At 42.6% G+C, this 18799-nt stretch overlaps 1 protein-coding gene and 1 non-coding gene across 5 annotated transcripts in view; both read left to right on the top strand.

The window, feature by feature from the left end:
- The window catches only part of Nrf1 (nuclear respiratory factor 1), a 139302-nt gene extending 125588 nt beyond the window's left edge, over window positions 1-13714 (top strand). For all 4 annotated transcript variants that reach the window (XM_077795943.1, XM_026392790.2, XM_026392789.2 and 1 more), the window contains one exon: window positions 12000-13714. In XM_077795943.1, the coding sequence (XP_077652069.1) occupies window positions 12000-12163 (164 nt within the window). In that variant the 3' untranslated portion in view covers window positions 12164-13714. The remainder of the gene's footprint in view (window positions 1-11999) is intronic.
- A 5012-nt stretch (window positions 13715-18726) lies between these two features.
- Trnat-agu (transfer RNA threonine (anticodon AGU)) lies at window positions 18727-18799 on the top strand. The gene has a single exon. It is a non-coding gene; the product is annotated as a tRNA-Thr (tRNA).

Below are 18799 nucleotides of genomic sequence, written 5' to 3'. Positions count from 1 at the left end.
TTTGACATTTGGCTTATAGGATGGTATGTTGGGGGGTGGGGGAACACCAAGGAGTTCCTAGTAGTCTGCAAAAAGCAGGTAAAGGACAGAGTGACACTTTCCTAACCAGACAGAGTCACTTCTGTGAATGTTACCAACACCCCATCCTGCCCCCAACAGTTTTTCTAAATGTGTCTCTAGATTATCTAGCAAGATCAGGTGCTCAAAAGTGTCCAGCATGGCAGGGCACCTGTGAGGCTGCTCTTGGTTTCATGAGAATATTCAGTATTGCCAGATGTAAGGCATATTTTAATCCATAAATCCCCCAAATGCAGCCAAAAGCCTTGGACTTAGAAAGCACGGAAAAGGAAGATTAAATGTCCCAAAAGCAGCTGATATAACAGAAGCACAGGGAGGAAATGCTTTCTCTCTTTCTCTTTTGTCTTACTATGATAAGGGTTACCTGGACCTCCTTTTGATTTGATATTAACATTCTTTTTCTTTCCTCCTTGTTCTTGCCCTACATCTATCTGTTTTCCCTCTGGTCCTGATTCGTTACTCTCAGCCTGTCTGCTGCCTGTTTCCTGGACTAGTTTCTGTATCTGTTTTCCTTCTCTCTTCTTCCACTTCTGTACCAGTATCTCCTTGAGATCAGCCACTGATGTAAATATTTCCCAAGCCTTCAAATGAAAAATTTCAAAGAACTTTCCTCCTGCCTGTGACCCCTGGAAAATACTTGTAGATATCCTTGATGGCTCTTAAAAACTTTAGAAATTACTTAATATAATTGTTGGTATCATTCCTTGCTTGTTTATTCTTATACTTTCCAGTCACAGTCTTCTAATTCCCCATTTAAACCAGCGTTTTCCTGATGTATATAGTTAGCTTTCATCTCAATAAGCTACAGGAGGCATTTTACCATAAATTTTCCTTTTGGTTTTAAGAATTATTTCTGTTACACCAATCGTTGTGTATATTATTTGTTTAGCTTTCTGTTTTTCTCTCACAACATCAGTATTTTTCTCCCAACTAAAAATATTTCCGTGGCCAACACAGAAGGCCTTCTGACTGAAAGAGTCAGTTACAGCAAACAATTCCCAAAGGTTCCCCAGCGTGGGAGAACACATAAAAGGTCCATTCTTTCACAGGTTGCCTGTCCTGCCCTATGAGGAGGATGGGAAGAGGGTAAGCCACGGTGCTGGGTAACCAACCAGACCTGTAGCCTGTACCATTTGGCTTATGCCTATGCAGTTAGTTTCTGGAGTTTAGAAATTTGTCAGTGATGACATCATATCATATTGCCCCTGATTATGTGTGTGTGTGTGTGTGTGTGTGTGAGAGAGAGAGAGAGAAGCACTCTACCACTGAGCTACACTCCCAGCTCCTGATTATATTTTTAACGTTCTTAATATTGATGGGTGCTTTAGCCTTGATTAGTCACCAGTGCACGGAATTAGCAACTACTTCGTCTCCATTATGATGCAGTTCCAGTGCCAGTTGTGACCACTGGCTTCATTTCAAAGAAGAAGCTGCCTGCTGGTCCATCTGCCTGATTCCATGGTTTTAGCTCTAATCTTTACATCTTCAAAGGCCTTTGGTGAATGATGTGCTTCCTCTGCAAGTCACTCTTGCAAGATACATGCTACCTCTGCTTCTCTTCTGTTTCCTGAGAGAACATCGATGACCTCAACTAGATTTCCTCACACCTCTCATTCAAAGTCATCTTTGAAAAGCAGCTGATACTTACTGTAGACCTGCTGTATTCCAGGCACTATAGCAAACTTGATCTGTGTTGACAAATCTGGTTCGACAGCCCCGTGAGATTTGTAATTACCATTTTAAACATCAGAAAACAGAGGCTCACAAGGTATTAAATGGCAAAATCAAGATTCACATGTAGGTCTTTCTGACGAGGAAGGCTTCGATGGAAATAAAACAGTCTATTTTACTCAACCATGAAAAGAACTTCCATACAGGATTTGACTACAGCACCTTAAGAAATGTTGTCATGGGGCCGGATACAGTGGCACACTCCTAGGATCCCAACTACTTGGGAGGCTGAGGTAGGAGGATCACAAGTTCAAGGCCAGTCTATGTAACTTAGTGAGACTATCAAAAATAAAATTTTTAAAAAGGACTGGGGATGTAGCTTAGTTGGTAGAGTGCTTGCCTTGGGTTCAATCCCTAGCACCACAAAATAAAGGGTCAGGGTTGCTGGAGGTGTAGCTGAGTGATAGAGTGCTTGCCTAGTATGTATATGTGAAGCCCTGGGTTTGATCCCCAGTACCACCAAAAAAAAAAAAAAAGTTCTTGTGGAGAAGTCAGACTTTACTCTGAAGCACAGTGAAAGGCTTCAAGGCTCTTCAGTTTGTGGAGGGCCAGGCCAGAGGGATTGTAGTTCAGTTACTGAAAATTGTGAAGGCTGTGATCAATTGTAAGTTATATCAGGGCCTCAATAGTGCCAAAATTGCTCAGTATTTAACAACATAGTCCTACTGGCAGCTTAAGTAAACAGAGTTATAGAAAGAAAAGCAGTAACTACTTGGAAGCAGATCAGTACAGAGCTGGTGCCAGTGAATGGTGGAAACAGTAAAATCACAGGGTCGTGGGGCTGTGAGAAGATGTGGAAACTGTTGCAAGTGTAGGACTTAGTTTGGCAGGAGATAAATGTAGGCTGAGGTACTTGTACTGCCTAAGTATACGTGGTGTTTGGGGTACATTGAGGGATAAATAATGGTTGTAATGAAGGGAAATGGAGGATGTTTATGGGAAAGGCTTAGGTAAACTTGCTCAACTAAACAGTGTTTCAAGATTCAGCTGACTGATTTGTAGGTTTTAAAAATTTGATTAAAATCAAATCAGAATACTAAAAGGTTAAGTCTTAGGAAAATAAGTTCCTCCAAATAATAAATGCCGCACATACATACATACATACACACACACACACAAAAGAAAATTTCATTACACAGCAGGCAGATGACGAAACTCATCATCTCAGGAGAGGTCACAAACAGAGTAGATCAGCTCATGAATGATAAATACACAGAGTGTGCAAGGCTGTGACCCTAACCTTTATAGTTATGCACATTGGCGTCTACGGTCTACCACAGTGCTCCCTTGGTGCTACTATCCTGTACCACAGTAAAACCTCACAACCCCATTTTGCAGAACACAAGGCCCAAGCCCCTTGAGGTGAGCAAATGATAACTTATATTAGAAGATAAGGGGCTGGGGATGTGGCTCAAGTGGTAGCGCGCCCGTCTGGCATGCGTGCGGCCCGGGTTCAATCCTCGGCACCACATACCAACAAAGATGTTGTGTCTGCCGAGAACTAAAAAATAAATATTAAAAAATTCTCTCTCTCTCTCTCTCTCTCTCTCTCTCTCTCTCTCTCTCTCCCCCTCTCTCACTCTCTCTTTAAAAAAAAAAAAAAAAAGAAGAAGATAAGGCTGGGCTTATGAGTACATAGCACACTCTGCCTCCCATGTAATATGACTAGAGAGGTCCAAAGATTATCCACTGTCCAAAAGTATATTCCCTATCACTTAAAATGCTTTAAGTCTCAAATCCCACTATTAGAGATAGAGAGACTGACCAACACCTCATAAGGAATAATCACCCTGATGAGAAGAGCCAGAAGACAAAGCAGAAACTTGTCTTGCTATCAGTCTCCCTGTAGGTTCTCCCCTGAAATGCAGGACTTGAAGAGAGGAAAGGTGTTGCATATACACAGTGTGGGAGTTGTGTACAGAGCTGGCCTGGCCTGGGAATTTTCACATAAAATATCTCTCTCTCTCTCTCTCTCTCTCTCTCTGTCTCTCTCTCTCTCTCTCTCTCACTCTCTCTCTCACACACACACACACACACACAATCTATCAGTTTGTACGGAAGTTTTGGAAGATCCCTCCTCAGGCTAAACCAGGTCAATCTCAAAGGAAGCAAAGATGCAATCCAGGTGATTGTGCCTGTCCAGGGGGGCAGCCGCACAAGTGTTGAGTTCTGAGTTTACATTTTAAGGGAGAATTGAAGGATTTACTGCTGTATTGAATGAGAAGTCAAGGATGACTTCTGAGTTTCTCAAGCAACGGGAAGGATGTAATTGCCACTTACTGAGGTAAGGAGATAAGGGAAGACTGGGAGGAGTGTGTTTCACCATTTGGGCTCAAGAATGATACCCAACAGGTTTTTTTAAAAAAAAGATTATTCAGGGTCAGTCCTCATTGTCCTTTGCAGGGAAGCATGGCTCTGGAGCCTGCAGTTCTCCCAGAGAGTTTGGAATGGCTGCAAGAAAATTCTTGTGCTGGGATCTGAAGTTTCTAAGTCACCTTTAACCTCTTTTTTTCCATTTTGGCCGATTTCATATGCCTCATCATGAAGCCTGAGATGAGAGGCAGCAGTGAGCCAAAGACGATGGTCCTCTCCCTTCTGGGTCCACTGGCCTGAATGTTAGATGTCAGAGGCACTCTGGGGCATAGAAAGGCTCCCAGATCCAAGGCCTAGACACCTAGATTTACTATAAATTTAGTTTGTTTTTGTTATTGTTGTTGTTTGAAAAGGGGTCTTGCTATGTCTCCCAAACTGGCCTCAAATTCCTGGGCTCAGGCGATTCTCCTGCCTCAGTCTCCCAAGCAGCTAGGACTATAGGTGTATGTCACTGCACCCAGCTACTTTTATTTATTTATTTATTTAATTTAATTTAGGTGCTGAGGATTGAACCCAGAGGGGCTTTACCACTGAGTGATATCCTGAGCCCTTTTTATTTTTTATTTTGAGACAGGATCTCACTAAGTTGCTCTGGGCCTTACTAAGTTGCTGAGGCTGTCTTGAACTTGTGATTTGTGATCCTCCTGTCTCAGCCTTCCAAGTTGCTGGGATTATAGGCATGTACCACCACTCCCCGGCCCAGCTACTTTTTAAAAAATAAAACTTATATGTTTACTTTTTTAATTTAAAAAAATGGATGGGGGTGCTGGAGTCATGACTCAGGGGTAGAGTGCTTGCCTGGCATGTGTGAGGCCCTGGTTTTGATCCTCATCATTGCATATAAGTAAATAAAAGATTTGGGCTGAGGTTGTGGCTCAGTGGTAGAGCACTCACCTAGCATGTGCAAGGCGCTGGGTTCCATCCTCAGCACCACATAAAAATAAATAAAACAAAGGTATTGTGTCCAACTACAACTAAAAACATATTTAAAAAAAAAAATCCATTGACAACCAAAAAATATTTTTTTAAAAAAATGTATGGGATTTACTAAACTGAATGAATGCTAAAGTTCCATTGTAGCTTTGAAAAACTGGGATGCTGGGGCTGTGGATGTAGCTCATTGGTAGAGCACTTGCCTAACATGTATAAGCCCTGAGTTCAATCCCCAGCACCAAAAAAAAAAAAAAAAAAAAAAAGGAGAAGAAGAAAGTAAGTATTAGGGTGCTAAGTCTTAAGGACACTACAAATCTTCATGATGAGCCCAGGGTTCTGCCAAAGGAGCTTGCTTTTGATTTGTAAAAGGCAAGGTCACTCACCCTTCTCAAGGTCCTAGCAGAAATCAAGGGATAAGTGGCCGTGTGAGGGGGCTTTGAGGAGTGCCACACACATGCCAAGGGAGTCATTTCTAGAATTGTATAAGGTCTCCCTGAAAAGGAAAAAGGATAACTCCAAACCTTTAAAGTGGAACATGAAGGGCTTCCGGTTGCATTATCAATCGAAATGACCCAGAATACAATCTCGGATTAACATGCGCCTTTAGATTAGGGCTAATCAGGGACAGGCTGAGCAGATGCAGGGACAATCCCAGCCTGATTACTGTACCTCAGCATTTAATCATCTCTCTTCCAAGGGCAGCCACCCGACTTAGTGCATACTGGGTTTCAAAGCCTCCAGTCCACCCCCTTTCCCTTGCTGTGGCCATAAAGGCTGCTAGGTCAGAGACACTGAGGCGATTTAATCTAATCCCATGTCAAAATGTCTCTGTGTGAGAGAGGGAGGGAGATCTTAGAATCCCCACAGTAGAATGGTAATGTGTTTATTTAAGGTGGAGGGGGACTGAAACTGCATGTGGAAAACAGTGGAATGGAATTTCAAGACATTTGAGGTTGTGCAGTGACTTTGTGTATGGAATTTCTGAAAAGCTTTTAAGATGTGTAATGCTGTCACCAATTTCTCACCCTGAGACAGCTTTGTATGAGACTCGTTTTATCACCCAGTTACAGAGACCAAATTTTCCCCTTCCCTGATGTATGTAATACATAAAATGGAATCTATAAGAAATTATTTTATTTGGATGAGTCCCAAATGTAGTATTTTTTGCACTTATATCTGAGTTGGGATCTCTTATTGTAACACAGCCTCATTCCCTTACAACTCCCCTATCCTAATTACCCAGTCCCTAGAAGGGAACAAATTAAATCGAAGAAGTCAAGTTTCATTTATGAGCCTAGAAGACATTTATTGAGCACCTGCTAATTGTTAGGGACTCAGAGATCAATATCTTCCTTAAGGAATTTAGTCTGCTTGGCAACAAGAAATGCAAATAGTGATAATGAATGTGACCATTGCCTCCATGGAGGTCTGTACAAAGTGCCATTGGGCCACAGAGGAAGAGGCCACAAGCCAGAGGAGGGCAGAGACTGGAGCTGACTATTGCAGGAAGAGTAGGAAACCTCTCAGGGAATAAGCTGAGGACAGTCACTCCAGGCAGAAGCTACAGTGTATGCAGTGTTTGGAGGACTTCAGCTAGTTCACCTGGTTGGCGTGTGTGGAGTGGGGATTAGTGGGCTTAACGGAGCAAGAGGAGACAACATAAAGAGTTGAATGCAACCCTACAAAAGGATTTAGACTTTCAGCCCATGGGCCATTAGAAACCACTAAAGAATTGTAAAGGGTAGCAACAAAATCAGTGTGTTGTATTTGAAAGATCATTCTGATTACAGCAGTACTAGCCAATATCTATGTTTGCATTCAAACCTTTTGAAACATCTTTTCTGGAGTATATCTTCTGCAACACTAAAAACCATCTTTACAGCATGAACCCATATGCTAGAAAAACAAAAACATCTTAAGCCAAGATGGAGAAGCTTTAACTTCAATAGTTCTTTAGATTTTGAACCATCTTGGCTCTAACCCACAAGGTTGCTCACAGAAAAGATCTTCTTGCTCACTGCATCAAGTTGGAAGCTTTTGGGACTGAATCAAGCCCGGTGGCAAGAATGACATGAGACATCCTTGCTTCTCTTTTTGGTTGCTGTTTGCTAGCATTTGAGTTCTTTGGAAGATGACACAGGTATCCTGGATTTGCTGCTAGGTGTTTGGGGTCATTGTATTAACTGCCTGTTTTGATTTGAGGAGAGTTTTAAAGTGATGATGGTCAAGATATATTGGGATGAGGTGGGAGACCAAGGAGCCATGTGGTCCTAACATTTACTTAGGCCCATGTGATTGGGGACTAGGGCCTAGCTGTATATTGGTTGAAGCCAGCAGTTGGCTCCCTTTGTCTGTTGCCCTCAAGGCTATCTTGTTGCCAATTTGTGGCACACATGTACTTCATACTATGGGGAATGTGGAACAAACCAGAGACAGACCTGGGCTTGACAAGACCCATGTACATGCCATAAGTGTCCACTATACTGTCCTGGTACCTAATGAGGAGGACACTAGGAGTATGGGCTGGGGTAGGGCAGGCCTCCAGGAGGAAGGACAACTGGACTGAGTTTTAATCTGAGGATGTAGCTCGGAGGTAAAGTGCTTGCCTACCATGCATGAGGCCCTGGATTTGATCCCTAGCACTGCAAAAATAGTAAATAAAGGAAAAGGAGTCAGAGTAAGAATTCCATAGAGCGAACAACTTGTGCAAAGACTCAGAGAAAGGAGTGTAACTAACATATTGTGGAACTGAGAATAGGCCGGGGGTTGGGAAATGCCGTGAGCACAGAATACCTGTGAGAGGATAGGAAATGACACAATAGAGACAATGAAGATAGACCAAGGACACTCTCCAAGCGTACCTGTAGTCCCAGCACTCAGAAGGCTGAGGCAGAAGGATCACTTGAGCTCAGAAGTTCAAAACCAGCCTGGGCAACATAGTGAGACTCTGTCTCAAAACAACAGAAAGACCAAGGCAATTCTGAGCAGCCTTAACACCATGCCAAAACATTTGAACTATATTTTAGGTTTTGGGAATTTCATTAACATCATAGAACTCGAAAGGTTGAGATTGGGTGAGTGATGTGTTATGGGAAGAGAATTTGGCTGGGAGGGGTAAATTCAAAGGGTGATTGGTCAAACTCATTTTAGCTGGTACAGTGGTACATGCCTATAATCCCAGCCTTGGGAGGCTCAAGCAGGAGGACTGCAAGCTCCAGGCCAGCATGGATAACTTAGCAAGAAAGACCTTGTCTCAAAATCAAATTTAAAGATTCCAGGTGCGATGGCACACCAGTGGCTTGGGAGGCTGAGGCAGGGGGATTACAAATTCAAGGCCAGTCTAGGCAATTTAGCAAGGCCTTACACAACTTAGCAAGACTTGTCTCTAAATAAAATATTTTAAAAGGACCTGGGGATGTGGCTCAGTGGTAGAGTATCCCTGGGTAAAGTAACCCAGAACTAGAAGAAAAACATTTTCATCAAAGTAGCATATGGTTTAAATGTCAAAAGTGCTAGAAATAATTTCCCTGGTAGTGGATGGAGCTCCTCTATCCAGCAATTGTTTCCCTAGGCCCACTATTAAAAAGATTCATTATACTGTCTGTATACTGGTGTAGCATGGGTTCTGCACAGTAAAACACTAAAGGACTCAAATTTGTAGCAAATTCTGAGGCATATTTAAAGTTGAGCTGCTGGCTGCTGTATAGTAAATTCCTGGGCATTCTCAGAAATTGAAAATGGAATGTACACAGGGGACAGAAATACCATCACACCTTATAAGCACTGTATTGTAAGTGCATCATCTTAAAACTATATTTTAGGGGCTGGAGTTGTGACTTAGTGGTAGAGTGCTTGCCTAGCACGTGTGAGGCCCTGGGTTCGATCCTTAGCACCACATATAAATAAATAAAATAAAAGTATGTGTCCACCTACAACTTAATTTTTTTAAAAACTATATTTTAAATTGACATACACCCCCCAAAAAAGGACTAAAAAACTTTTATTTTTTTAAAAAAAGGTCTGTAGGTCAGAGGTAATATTTTGGGTTTTTTTCCTGGTATGTATTCTCTCTACTCTAAAAAATAGTCTTATAATTTTTTTAGATGAGACATTTTCATAATTTTTGGATGACTTGGTATCTATACTATAATAACATAAAAATTGTTCATTGCCAAGATGAATGTACTATAATTACGATTACATTTCCCTTTTTCTTTAACTTATATTTTTCCTTCAAGTTAATGCTTATTATGGGGGTGGGGTGAGGGGAGGAGGAGGGCCTTTTCTTTCTAACCAGTAATCACCAGTTGTATCCAGGTCTGCTGTGAACCCCTGGGTATTCTTTCCAGGGTCACTCCATCTTCGCCATCCTCCACAGCACTCTGTACCCATCAGGTTCCTACAGGCCCTTCGCCCCATCCCTTCCTCCCCTCCGCATTCTGCTATGGACCCCTAAGTTCCACAGTGACTGCCTCTGAGTTCTCTCACTTGCATGGAGCACATTCTTCAGAGCTTCCCAAGAAAGTGCATGGATAGCCAGGTTTTCCGGTCCTTATGCATCTGAAGACATTATTATTCTGTCCCCATGCTTAACTGATATGGGTATTGTTTCATGTGCTGGATGTAGAATTCTAGGCTGAGAACATTTTCTTTTTGACACTTGGAGGCATTGCTCTATCATTTTTTAGCTTGAAAAGTCTACGATGTTCCCAGTCACAAGTTCTTCATATATGACTTTTTTTTTTTTTTTTCCTTTCTAGAAACTGTTAGGAGCTTTACTATCTCTGGTGTGTCTTAGTGTTTGAACCTTTTTTTTTTTTTATTATTCTATTGTGTTTTGCATCAAGTGCCTTTTCAATGTGAAATGCCTGTTTGTTCAGTTCTAGAAATTTACTTATGTGTCTAATAATTTCCTACCTTTTTTATTCTGTTTTATCAGAAATTTGATCTCATGTTTTCTCCCCTATTTTCCATCTTTTAATCTGTTCTACTCTCTGTAAGGAAATCTTACAGAAATCTTACAGACTTATTTTTTTACCTTCTTTTGAAGGTCTGTTTGATTTTTTTAATTCAATTTTTTTTCCTATTCATTTTTCATAGCATCTTTTTTTTTTCCTGTCTTTCTTTTGAGTGCTGAGATTGAACCCAGGGCTTTGCATGTGCTAGGCAAGAACTCTACTACTGAGCTATACCTCAATCTCTAGCATCCTGTTTTTTTTATGATACAGATCTCTTATCTCTGAAGTAGAGTTTGAGGGCATGTTTTGCTTTCTCCTACTCCCCACATTTCTCTGCTATTCCTGTATATTTCTGTGTCCCTTAAGAGTGACACACGGAAATGCCATTTGTTGTGATGTGCAGGGAAAAAATGAGATGAACTACATGACTTAGGGTTAGTAATAGGACAGCAGGCCTACCTCCACCCACCAAATGTAACTGTAGGTCTTTTCTTGGGGCCTCCCAAGTCAGTTCCTCAAGACAGTAGTTGAACCTCAAATGTCCTGTCACAAAGGCCTGAGCTTTAGAGTTAGGGGTACTTACTGGTCCAGTTAGTCAGATACAAACTTTACACCAGTTCCTGTTTTTAGCCTCCTCCACCCTTTCTGCAGGAGCCTGCCTCCAGGTCATGAGTTCATCCCAAAGAGGTTGCAACTTCTACTTTCAAAAAGAAATCAGAACAACTTTATATATGCCCTGCATCTTGAAAACTATGTTAATATCCCTCTTATATGCTTACCCCATTTACTGTACTTCTAGTTTCAGAAGGAAGAAAAGGTCTGCCTCTGCACGTACTCAGCCTTAGTTAACTGGAATGGACTACCCTTCTCTGACATTGCATGCTGCTTTCTTGTTTCTTGTCTTTTTTTTTTTTTTTTTGGTAGTAGGGATTAAACTCAGGGGCATTTTACCATTGAGCTTAATCCTCAGCCCTGCCCACCCACCCCACCCTTTTTTTTTTTTTGAGACACAGTCTCCAAGTGCTAATAAGTTGCTGAGCTTGGCTTTGAACTTTCAATGCTCCCACCTCAGCCTCCTGAGTCACTGGGGTTATATGTGCATCACCATGCCTGGGCACTACTTTCTTTATAAACTGTTCTCTCAGCTCTGAGTAATAGGATGATAGTTGAGGTTTGGGGTTTTTTTGTTTGTTTGGTTTTTGGTTGAGTTGACCCCAAATGTATTTTAAAATTTTATTGGTCTGTGAAATCTAAAACTCCGCAGCAGAGGCTGGGGTTGTAGCTCAGTGGTAGAATGTTATAGCCCTGGGTCCATCTCCAGTACCACTAAACATACAGACAGATAAGTAAAATAAAGCATATATATATACATACATACATACTTACATACTTGACTTTGAAGGGAGGGACATAGATGGGACAGAGGCCAGATGACATAGGAGAGGGAAAAGTTTTTTTGTTTGTTTGTTTGTTTTTTCTTACCAAGCTCAGAGAAACTTGAGATCAGGCAGGAAAAGTGGTGTATTAGACAGGTAGTATAGCAGAATATCAAAGAAGAGTAACGGTGGCCCGTTCCCACAAGAAGGTGGTAGTGGGAGGAGAGGGCCAGCAAGTGGGGAGGATGTACACCTGATGGGCCTATACTTCCTAAAGATGGAGGCAGACACAGTTCTCAGGGCAAGTTGTAGAGGCCCCGCCCTGAGGCGTGTTTCCACAATTTCTCCAGACTTTTCTTTCCAGAGAGTCTGTTTTGGAAAATTAAAGTGGAGTGAGAAAAGAGATTATCTGTGCCTGAAAATTGGGTGATTACCTGAAGCCATCAGACAGTGACACTCTGGAGGACTAGCGTCCGTTGCCCACCCATCCGGCCAGCGTCTGGGAACCTGAGCATGAGCCCCACCAATGGTTTTGCCTTTGTCTCTCCAGGCCTGGTCCAGATCCCTGTGAGTATGTACCAGACTGTGGTAACCAGCCTCGCCCAGGGCAACGGACCAGTGCAGGTGGCCATGGCACCTGTGACCACCAGGATATCGGACAGCACAGTCACCATGGACGGCCAGGCTGTGGAGGTGGTGACATTGGAACAGTGACATGCAGCCGTATCATGGCATCATTTTCTAGTCTACTTCAAAATTTTTTACACGTTTGCAGAGGTGCAATCAAATGGAATTAAGTCTCACGACTTTGGAAGAAAAGTTTTGTTAACCTTTTTTTTTAAAAAGGAAGAAAGGCAGCAGATTTTGGAATTGCATTTTTTTAAAGCACCACTCTTGATTTTCTGGGATTGGTGGAGTAAGAAACTGCATTGTCAATTTCACTGTCCCAAAAAAGCCAAATTGTGGCAGGACTTCTTTCTGCGGAAACGTGTGTATACTTATGTGTGTGTATGTGTGAGTGTGAATATATGTATATGTGTACATATGGACATACACATTTACATATATATATATATATAAAGTATATATATACATACATATATATGTATATATATGTATGAAACCCGCATGGAATTATCTGTATGAAATCAAGGTGAGCTGTGGAAACAATTATCCACCCAGTTTAGTGGGTGGTAGGGTACGTGGCCAGATACAGTCACCTGGTTTTTGTTCATACCAGGGTTATGCGTTGAGCTACTGACAAACTCAGGCAGAGGTGACCATGCCCTTCACCAAAGCTGCCTCCCAGTGGCCGCTCAGAACTTCCCTGCTGGACTCACTTGAGGAAGGAGGTTCCAAGATGCAGTGGGATCCAGAAAGTACTTGCAAGGTCCAGGAATCTCATGGTCCGCCAGCTGAGACACTCCTCGGGCTGGCCCAGGTGCTGACCTTGCCACAGGCAGGTGAATGTCCTGAAGCTCCCACCAGGGACATAAGGGTTTTCCTCAGCTTCCCATCTCCTCCATATCCCAGGAATCCTCCTTGATCTTATGACCATTAAAGAGTTGCTTTGGTCTTAAGGTCAGTCCTGAATTGGTCATGTATATGAACTGAAGGTAACAGAAGTATTAAGGGTCTGAGGAGTGCGTGCTAAGCGTGCTTGTGGGTGTGCGCGTGCATGGTAGGGGAGAGAATGGGAAGAGGTGGAGGAGCTAGAAGGGAAAGGAGGAAGGGAGAAAGTCTTCATAGACCAGGGTACACCAATGGGAGCCATTTCTTTTCCTCTAGTTGTCATTTCTCTGCAATGAAAAGGGACACCTGGCTCAGGAACGGTGGCCATCACAATGGGATGTGTCAGAAGAGAAAGGGTCTTCATACCTGGATCTGGCTCTGCTCTGGGAGTGGTTCTAAGAGACCCATTTTCCCAGCTGCATCCTAGTGGCCCAGGCCCTGTGTGGCCCTCCTGCTCACAAGTATGGATTGGTCTGGATGTTATTTGTCAGTTAAATTCTGTGCTTCCCTAGCTGCAAGCCCTGAGTCTCCTATGGCTACATTCACCTGACTTTTTGACAGGCCAAATCCCTGCTCCTTGAGTATAGGGACAACTCTTTCTTCCCCCTCCCATGTCCCCCCATGTGTGATAGTGTATTTAATGTTTTTTTTTTAAAAGCAACATTAAAAGATTCTTCATGTCTTGCTCAGCCTTTGAGAAAAGTTTCAGATTCTTGTATTTGCTTGTTTTATATAAAACTATCCAATGTTCTTTGTATGTTCTTTTCTGTACGTAATGGGTGGGAGGGAGGGAAGGGAAATTTACATATTAACGGTCCTAGTTCTAATTTGTTATTTTTTTAATTATTATTTTTTATCATCATTGTGAAGCTGTCCAGGGGCTTTAAAGTCCGTGTACCTTTGTGGTGAGATAACTTCCTAATAGTTTGAAAAATTGCCAAGAAGAAAAAAGCAAAACCCCAGTAGCAGAGCATGGATTCTGTGTTGTTTTCCATTCTGTCTATACTGCCTCATTCAATAAATAGTTAAAAATGTGGCAACAGGAAGTGGAACTGTTCATCTCTCTAGGAGCCCTTGACCTCTTGGGCAAAAGACTTGGCTTATGCTTCTCAAAAGGTGCTTGTACTCAGAGTCAGTGGTCTTTGTTCTACATGGCACTAGAGTTCCAGGAGGTGGTCAAGGCCGGATCAGGGGCTTCTGCCATCCCCAGCCCTAGCTCAGCTCCATTTCATTTAATGTGTTTTCTATATAATGATGTTCTGGAAGAAAAATCTAGTTTGAAAAATACTAAAGATGGTTTGAAAGTCTTTATTCTGGAGTTCTTTTTATTTTTAGGGGTTAATTTGATATCCACGTTAAAAACCAAACCTCCATCTTGGGAGGCTCTCTCACCACGAGCTCTAATACCTGAGTGGATTATCTTTCCCCAGCAGAAGCTCCAAGTCATGAATTATTTTCTTCCATCCTTCCTACTCCGTTTCTCACACAGTTGACTAACTTAATTTGGCAATTGCTGCCTTTCCAGTTGTGTGTCCTGCCCCATCCCCAGTTCAGGCCCAAGTCTCTACACCTCCCTGACTGTACTCATGGTGCCTCAGTCTGGAATGCCCTGTCCTGCCATCCCTCTTTTTGCTATTGGATGTCTTGGTCAGTTTCCTGGTGATAATGATTAGAATAATTAAATGGGAAGGTCAAGAAGTATTTTCCTTGAAGCCTGACGGTGGTTCAGTAAAGCCAAGTACCCTCCTCATCACCTTCTTGCACAAATGGCATAGTGCCACCTATTTTCACCAGAGAGGATGGACCAGAAGGAGGAGTGATTGCAGCCACCCAGGGAACAGCAAGGTTACCAATACACCTTCCTCTTCGGCCTGAGCCAGGCACTGCTTTTGTCACAAGCATTGTTAAAACTGTCTTTGGTGGATCTGAAGGAGACCTCCTCTTCCATTAGTGCCTAAGTCACCTACAGATGCTACAAACTGAGCTGCTCGGGCAGTCAGGTAAGTAGGTAAGTGCAATGGATGCAACAGCAACAGTTCAGATGGCAAAGGAGTGATGACACAGGCAGAGTGGAGAGCAGCCATCTTCGGTTTCATTTAGCAGTGCTGGCATTGAACCCAGGGCTTTGTGCATGCAAGGCAAGCAAAATGTACCACTGAGCCTCATCCCAGCCTGAAAGCATCTATCTAGAGCGGCAGACTCTCCTAAGTGCTGGCAGATCTTCCCTTCACAGGAAGGTGGGCCCTGCTGCCACATCTTCACAATTTTCCAGAGAATCTAAGGAACCCAAGTTTTTATATGAAATCTCTTTATTTCATCAACAATCAAAAATACTTTACATGCTCTTCAGGTAAAATAAAGCCCATCTAGAGATCAGATCTAGCCTGAGGGTCAGTTTGCTTGACATCATAAATGCCTAGCTCGTGCCAGGTGAATGAAGCATTTCAGTGGCCATAAAACAAGACAAGGAGACATCCATATGAGCAAATTGCTGCCGCCCAGGGAGATGAGGGGACATCTGGACAGGGTGCCACAGAAGAAAGAATTCTATTGCCTCCTATCTCCTTCAGGGCCCTGTGAGTTAAGTCATCACCCAGGCTGCAAGCACAGGTGATGGTGGTGACCACTGGAGTCATCCAATCTTGAATGAATGAAAGAGGAAGGATACCATGCTGAGAAGAAGAGCTCAGGCTGCAGTGCACCCTGGGCCTCACTCAGGCCCAGCAGAGTGCTCTTCCTTTGTAAGACCCCTGAAGCCTCAGCTGCTAGCATGGCAGAATGGATCAGGCTCATGGTGGGCCCTTTGGTGTTAGTACCAAAACTCATCAGAACAAATTGAGGGCTGGGGTTGTAGCTCAGTGGTAGAGCGCTTGCCTAGCATGTGTGAGGCAATCTGGTTCCAGCACTGTGCCACTTGATATGCTTTTCTTATGGTCTGTGATGGATGAAAGCAGAGGATATAAGAGCATCCGTTTATATTTCTTTTTCTTTTCACTTTTTCTTTATTGGTGCATTATAGTTGTACGTAATGGTGGGATTTGTTACATATTCATACATGCACACAATATAACAATATAATTTGGCCAATATCTCTCTCCAACACTCAGCTATATTTTTAAAATACTTAACCAATATTGGGAGAAAAAGCTAAGAAACCCCCTGCCCCATTTTAATGCACTTGCAAGTAAAACTGTTAACAGGGATAAGGATGTGGCTCAGTGGTAGAGGGTAGAGTGCCTAGCATGTGCAAGATTCCAGTCCCCAGCACCAAAAAAAAAAAAAAAAAAAAAAGTGTTAAAATTTAAAGTAACTGTCTCAACTAAAAATTCTTCTGAATTTATTCACAAACTAACAGTTATAGCTTCCCATTACTAAATGGCTGCTCTGCCTTTTACTATGCAAAATGTTTTATCTCCTTATTTCTAATCCTTTACAAAATCCTGTAAGGAGAGAGATTCCATCTTGCAGATGTGGGAATTCACACTCGGAATCATCCCCAAGTGCACAACTAGCAAATGGAGGACTGGAATCATAACCTCAGGTGTCTGGCCCTGGCAGCTCTACTCTTTGTGCCAGTCACTCAGGCAGATCACAGAAAACAAACTGCACATCAGGATTCTAAGTAAGTCTCCAGGTATATCTTGAGCTCAGCCCAGGTGCAGCCCCTCCCAAGGTCAGTGTGTTCTGGGACAGTCCTAGGGTTGTGCCACGGTCCTTGCCCAGGGCTTGCCAAACCCACAGCAGCTGCTGCTGTTGCTTCTTCTTCTTTTTTCTTTTTTAATATATTTTTAGTTATACATGGACATGGTATCTTTTTTTTTTTTTTATGTGTTTCTGAGGATCAAACCCAGTGCCTCACATGTACAAGGCAAGTGCTCTGCCACTGAGCCACAACCCCAGCCCATAGCAGCTGCTTATGAGCTAGGCCTTTTCATATCTGTATCTCCCCCATCCCCCGCCCCCCCCCCCACACACACACAGCAGTTATGGTGGCAGGCACACACCTATAATCCCAGCAATTTAGGAGATTGAGATGGGAGGATTGCAAGTTCAAGGCCAGCCTCCACAACTTAGTGAAACCCTGTCTCAAAATACAAAATTAAAAGGCTGGGGTAATAGGGGCTGAGGTTGTGGCTCAGCAGTAGAGTACTTGCCTAGAACATGGGAGGCCCTGGGTTCAATCCTCAGCACCACATAAAAATAAATAAAATAAAAGCATTGTGACCGTCTACAACTAAAAAAATATATTTTTTTTTTTTTTTAAAAAAAGGCTGAGGTAATAGCCCAGTGGCAGAGCACGCCTGGGTTCATTCCCCAGTACCAACACACATATACACAGACTTGAATGTAGCAGGAGCTCAACACATGGATGAGTAAACTAGTTTACTGATGGTTCCTTAATCAGAAAATTCAGGGAGCCTAAAACTTATATTCCCACACATTTCCATTACTCAAGACCTCCACAAAAATCCACTCTTGGCAATCATTAAATAATTTGATGTAAAAATAATGTTTATTTGTTTTTTGACTGCTGAGATGGAATCCAGGGTCTTGGGCATGCCAGGCGTGCACTCCACTACTGAGCTACACCCCAACTTCAATAAACTGGCCAGGTGCTATCCTACCAGGGGTGAAAGGTAAAAAATGTTGATGCCTGAATGTTACCTTATGTTGGTCTTTAAAAACCCCAAGGCCCAAATAAGATTGGTTAATGATGAGTAGCACTGGGCAAAGTTGTTGGATTGTGTAATGGTCAGTTAGGTCTAAGACCTAAACAGCCTTGCTACTTTCTTGTGTCCTTTTGTAGAAGACAACTCTAAAGCTAAGGAGAATAATGAAATGATGGCATTTGCCAGTAAATGGATGGAGCTGAAGAATATTCTGCTAAGCAAAATAAGGCAATCCCCAAAAACCAAGGCTAAATGTTTTCTCTGATATCAGGATGCTAATTCACAATGACGAGGGGGAGCCTAGGGAAAAATAGAGCTATTTTCAATTGGGTAGAGGAGTGTAACAGGAGGGAAGGGGGTAGGAAGAAGAGTAGAATGAATCTGACATTACTACCCTATGTGCATATATGACTACATGACTGGTGGGATTCTACATCATATACAACCAGAAAAATGAGAAATCACACTCCATTTATGTATGATGTGTCAAAGTGCATTTTGTTGTCATGTATAACTAATTAGAACAAATTTCTTTAAAAAGTTTAACACAAAAAAAGTGATGCCCAATTGAAAAACAAACTTTAGGGCTGAGGATATAGTTCAGTTGGTAGTGCTTACTTTGCATGCACTAGGCCCTGGGTTCAATCCCTAGCACCACGAAAAAGAAAAAACAGAAAACCTTTAAAGCTGGAAGGATGTTAGCCTGCATCCACTCATTCAGGCTGTGAAGGTTAAAACATGGAGACTTGGACAGGCCCAAGGCCACCTGGCTCTGCTCTCTCTCCTACTGGTCTTCTCCCCTTGCCTGAATATTTTAACTCACACCTAAGTATCCTTACCAGAGCTATTTTTAGAGATACCAATGTTTAAGCCAAAGAAATCAATCTATAATTTACGAGAATTTCCTGAAATGGGTGCAGAAAGCAGAAAACTGTGCCCCTCCCACACACACACTCAGTGCAAGGATTGAACCCAGGACCTCAAACACAAAGTGCAAGTGTTCTCGCACAGAGCCCCTCCTTTCCCAACGTCCACATCACCCCCTTTTTAGACCAAAAAATAAAGAAAAAATTAACTCACAAAAGGGATCCGGCTGGGGATGTAGCTCAGTTGGTAGAGTGCTCGCCTAGTATGCACAAGGCCCTGGGTTCAATCCCCAGCACCACCA

The sequence above is a fragment of the Urocitellus parryii genome, chromosome 3 (genome assembly GCF_045843805.1).
Source record: "Urocitellus parryii isolate mUroPar1 chromosome 3, mUroPar1.hap1, whole genome shotgun sequence".
Lineage (NCBI taxonomy): Eukaryota > Metazoa > Chordata > Mammalia > Rodentia > Sciuridae > Urocitellus > Urocitellus parryii.
Note: the sequence above shows the minus strand (reverse complement) of the source record. Positions and strands in the feature narration are given on the sequence as shown.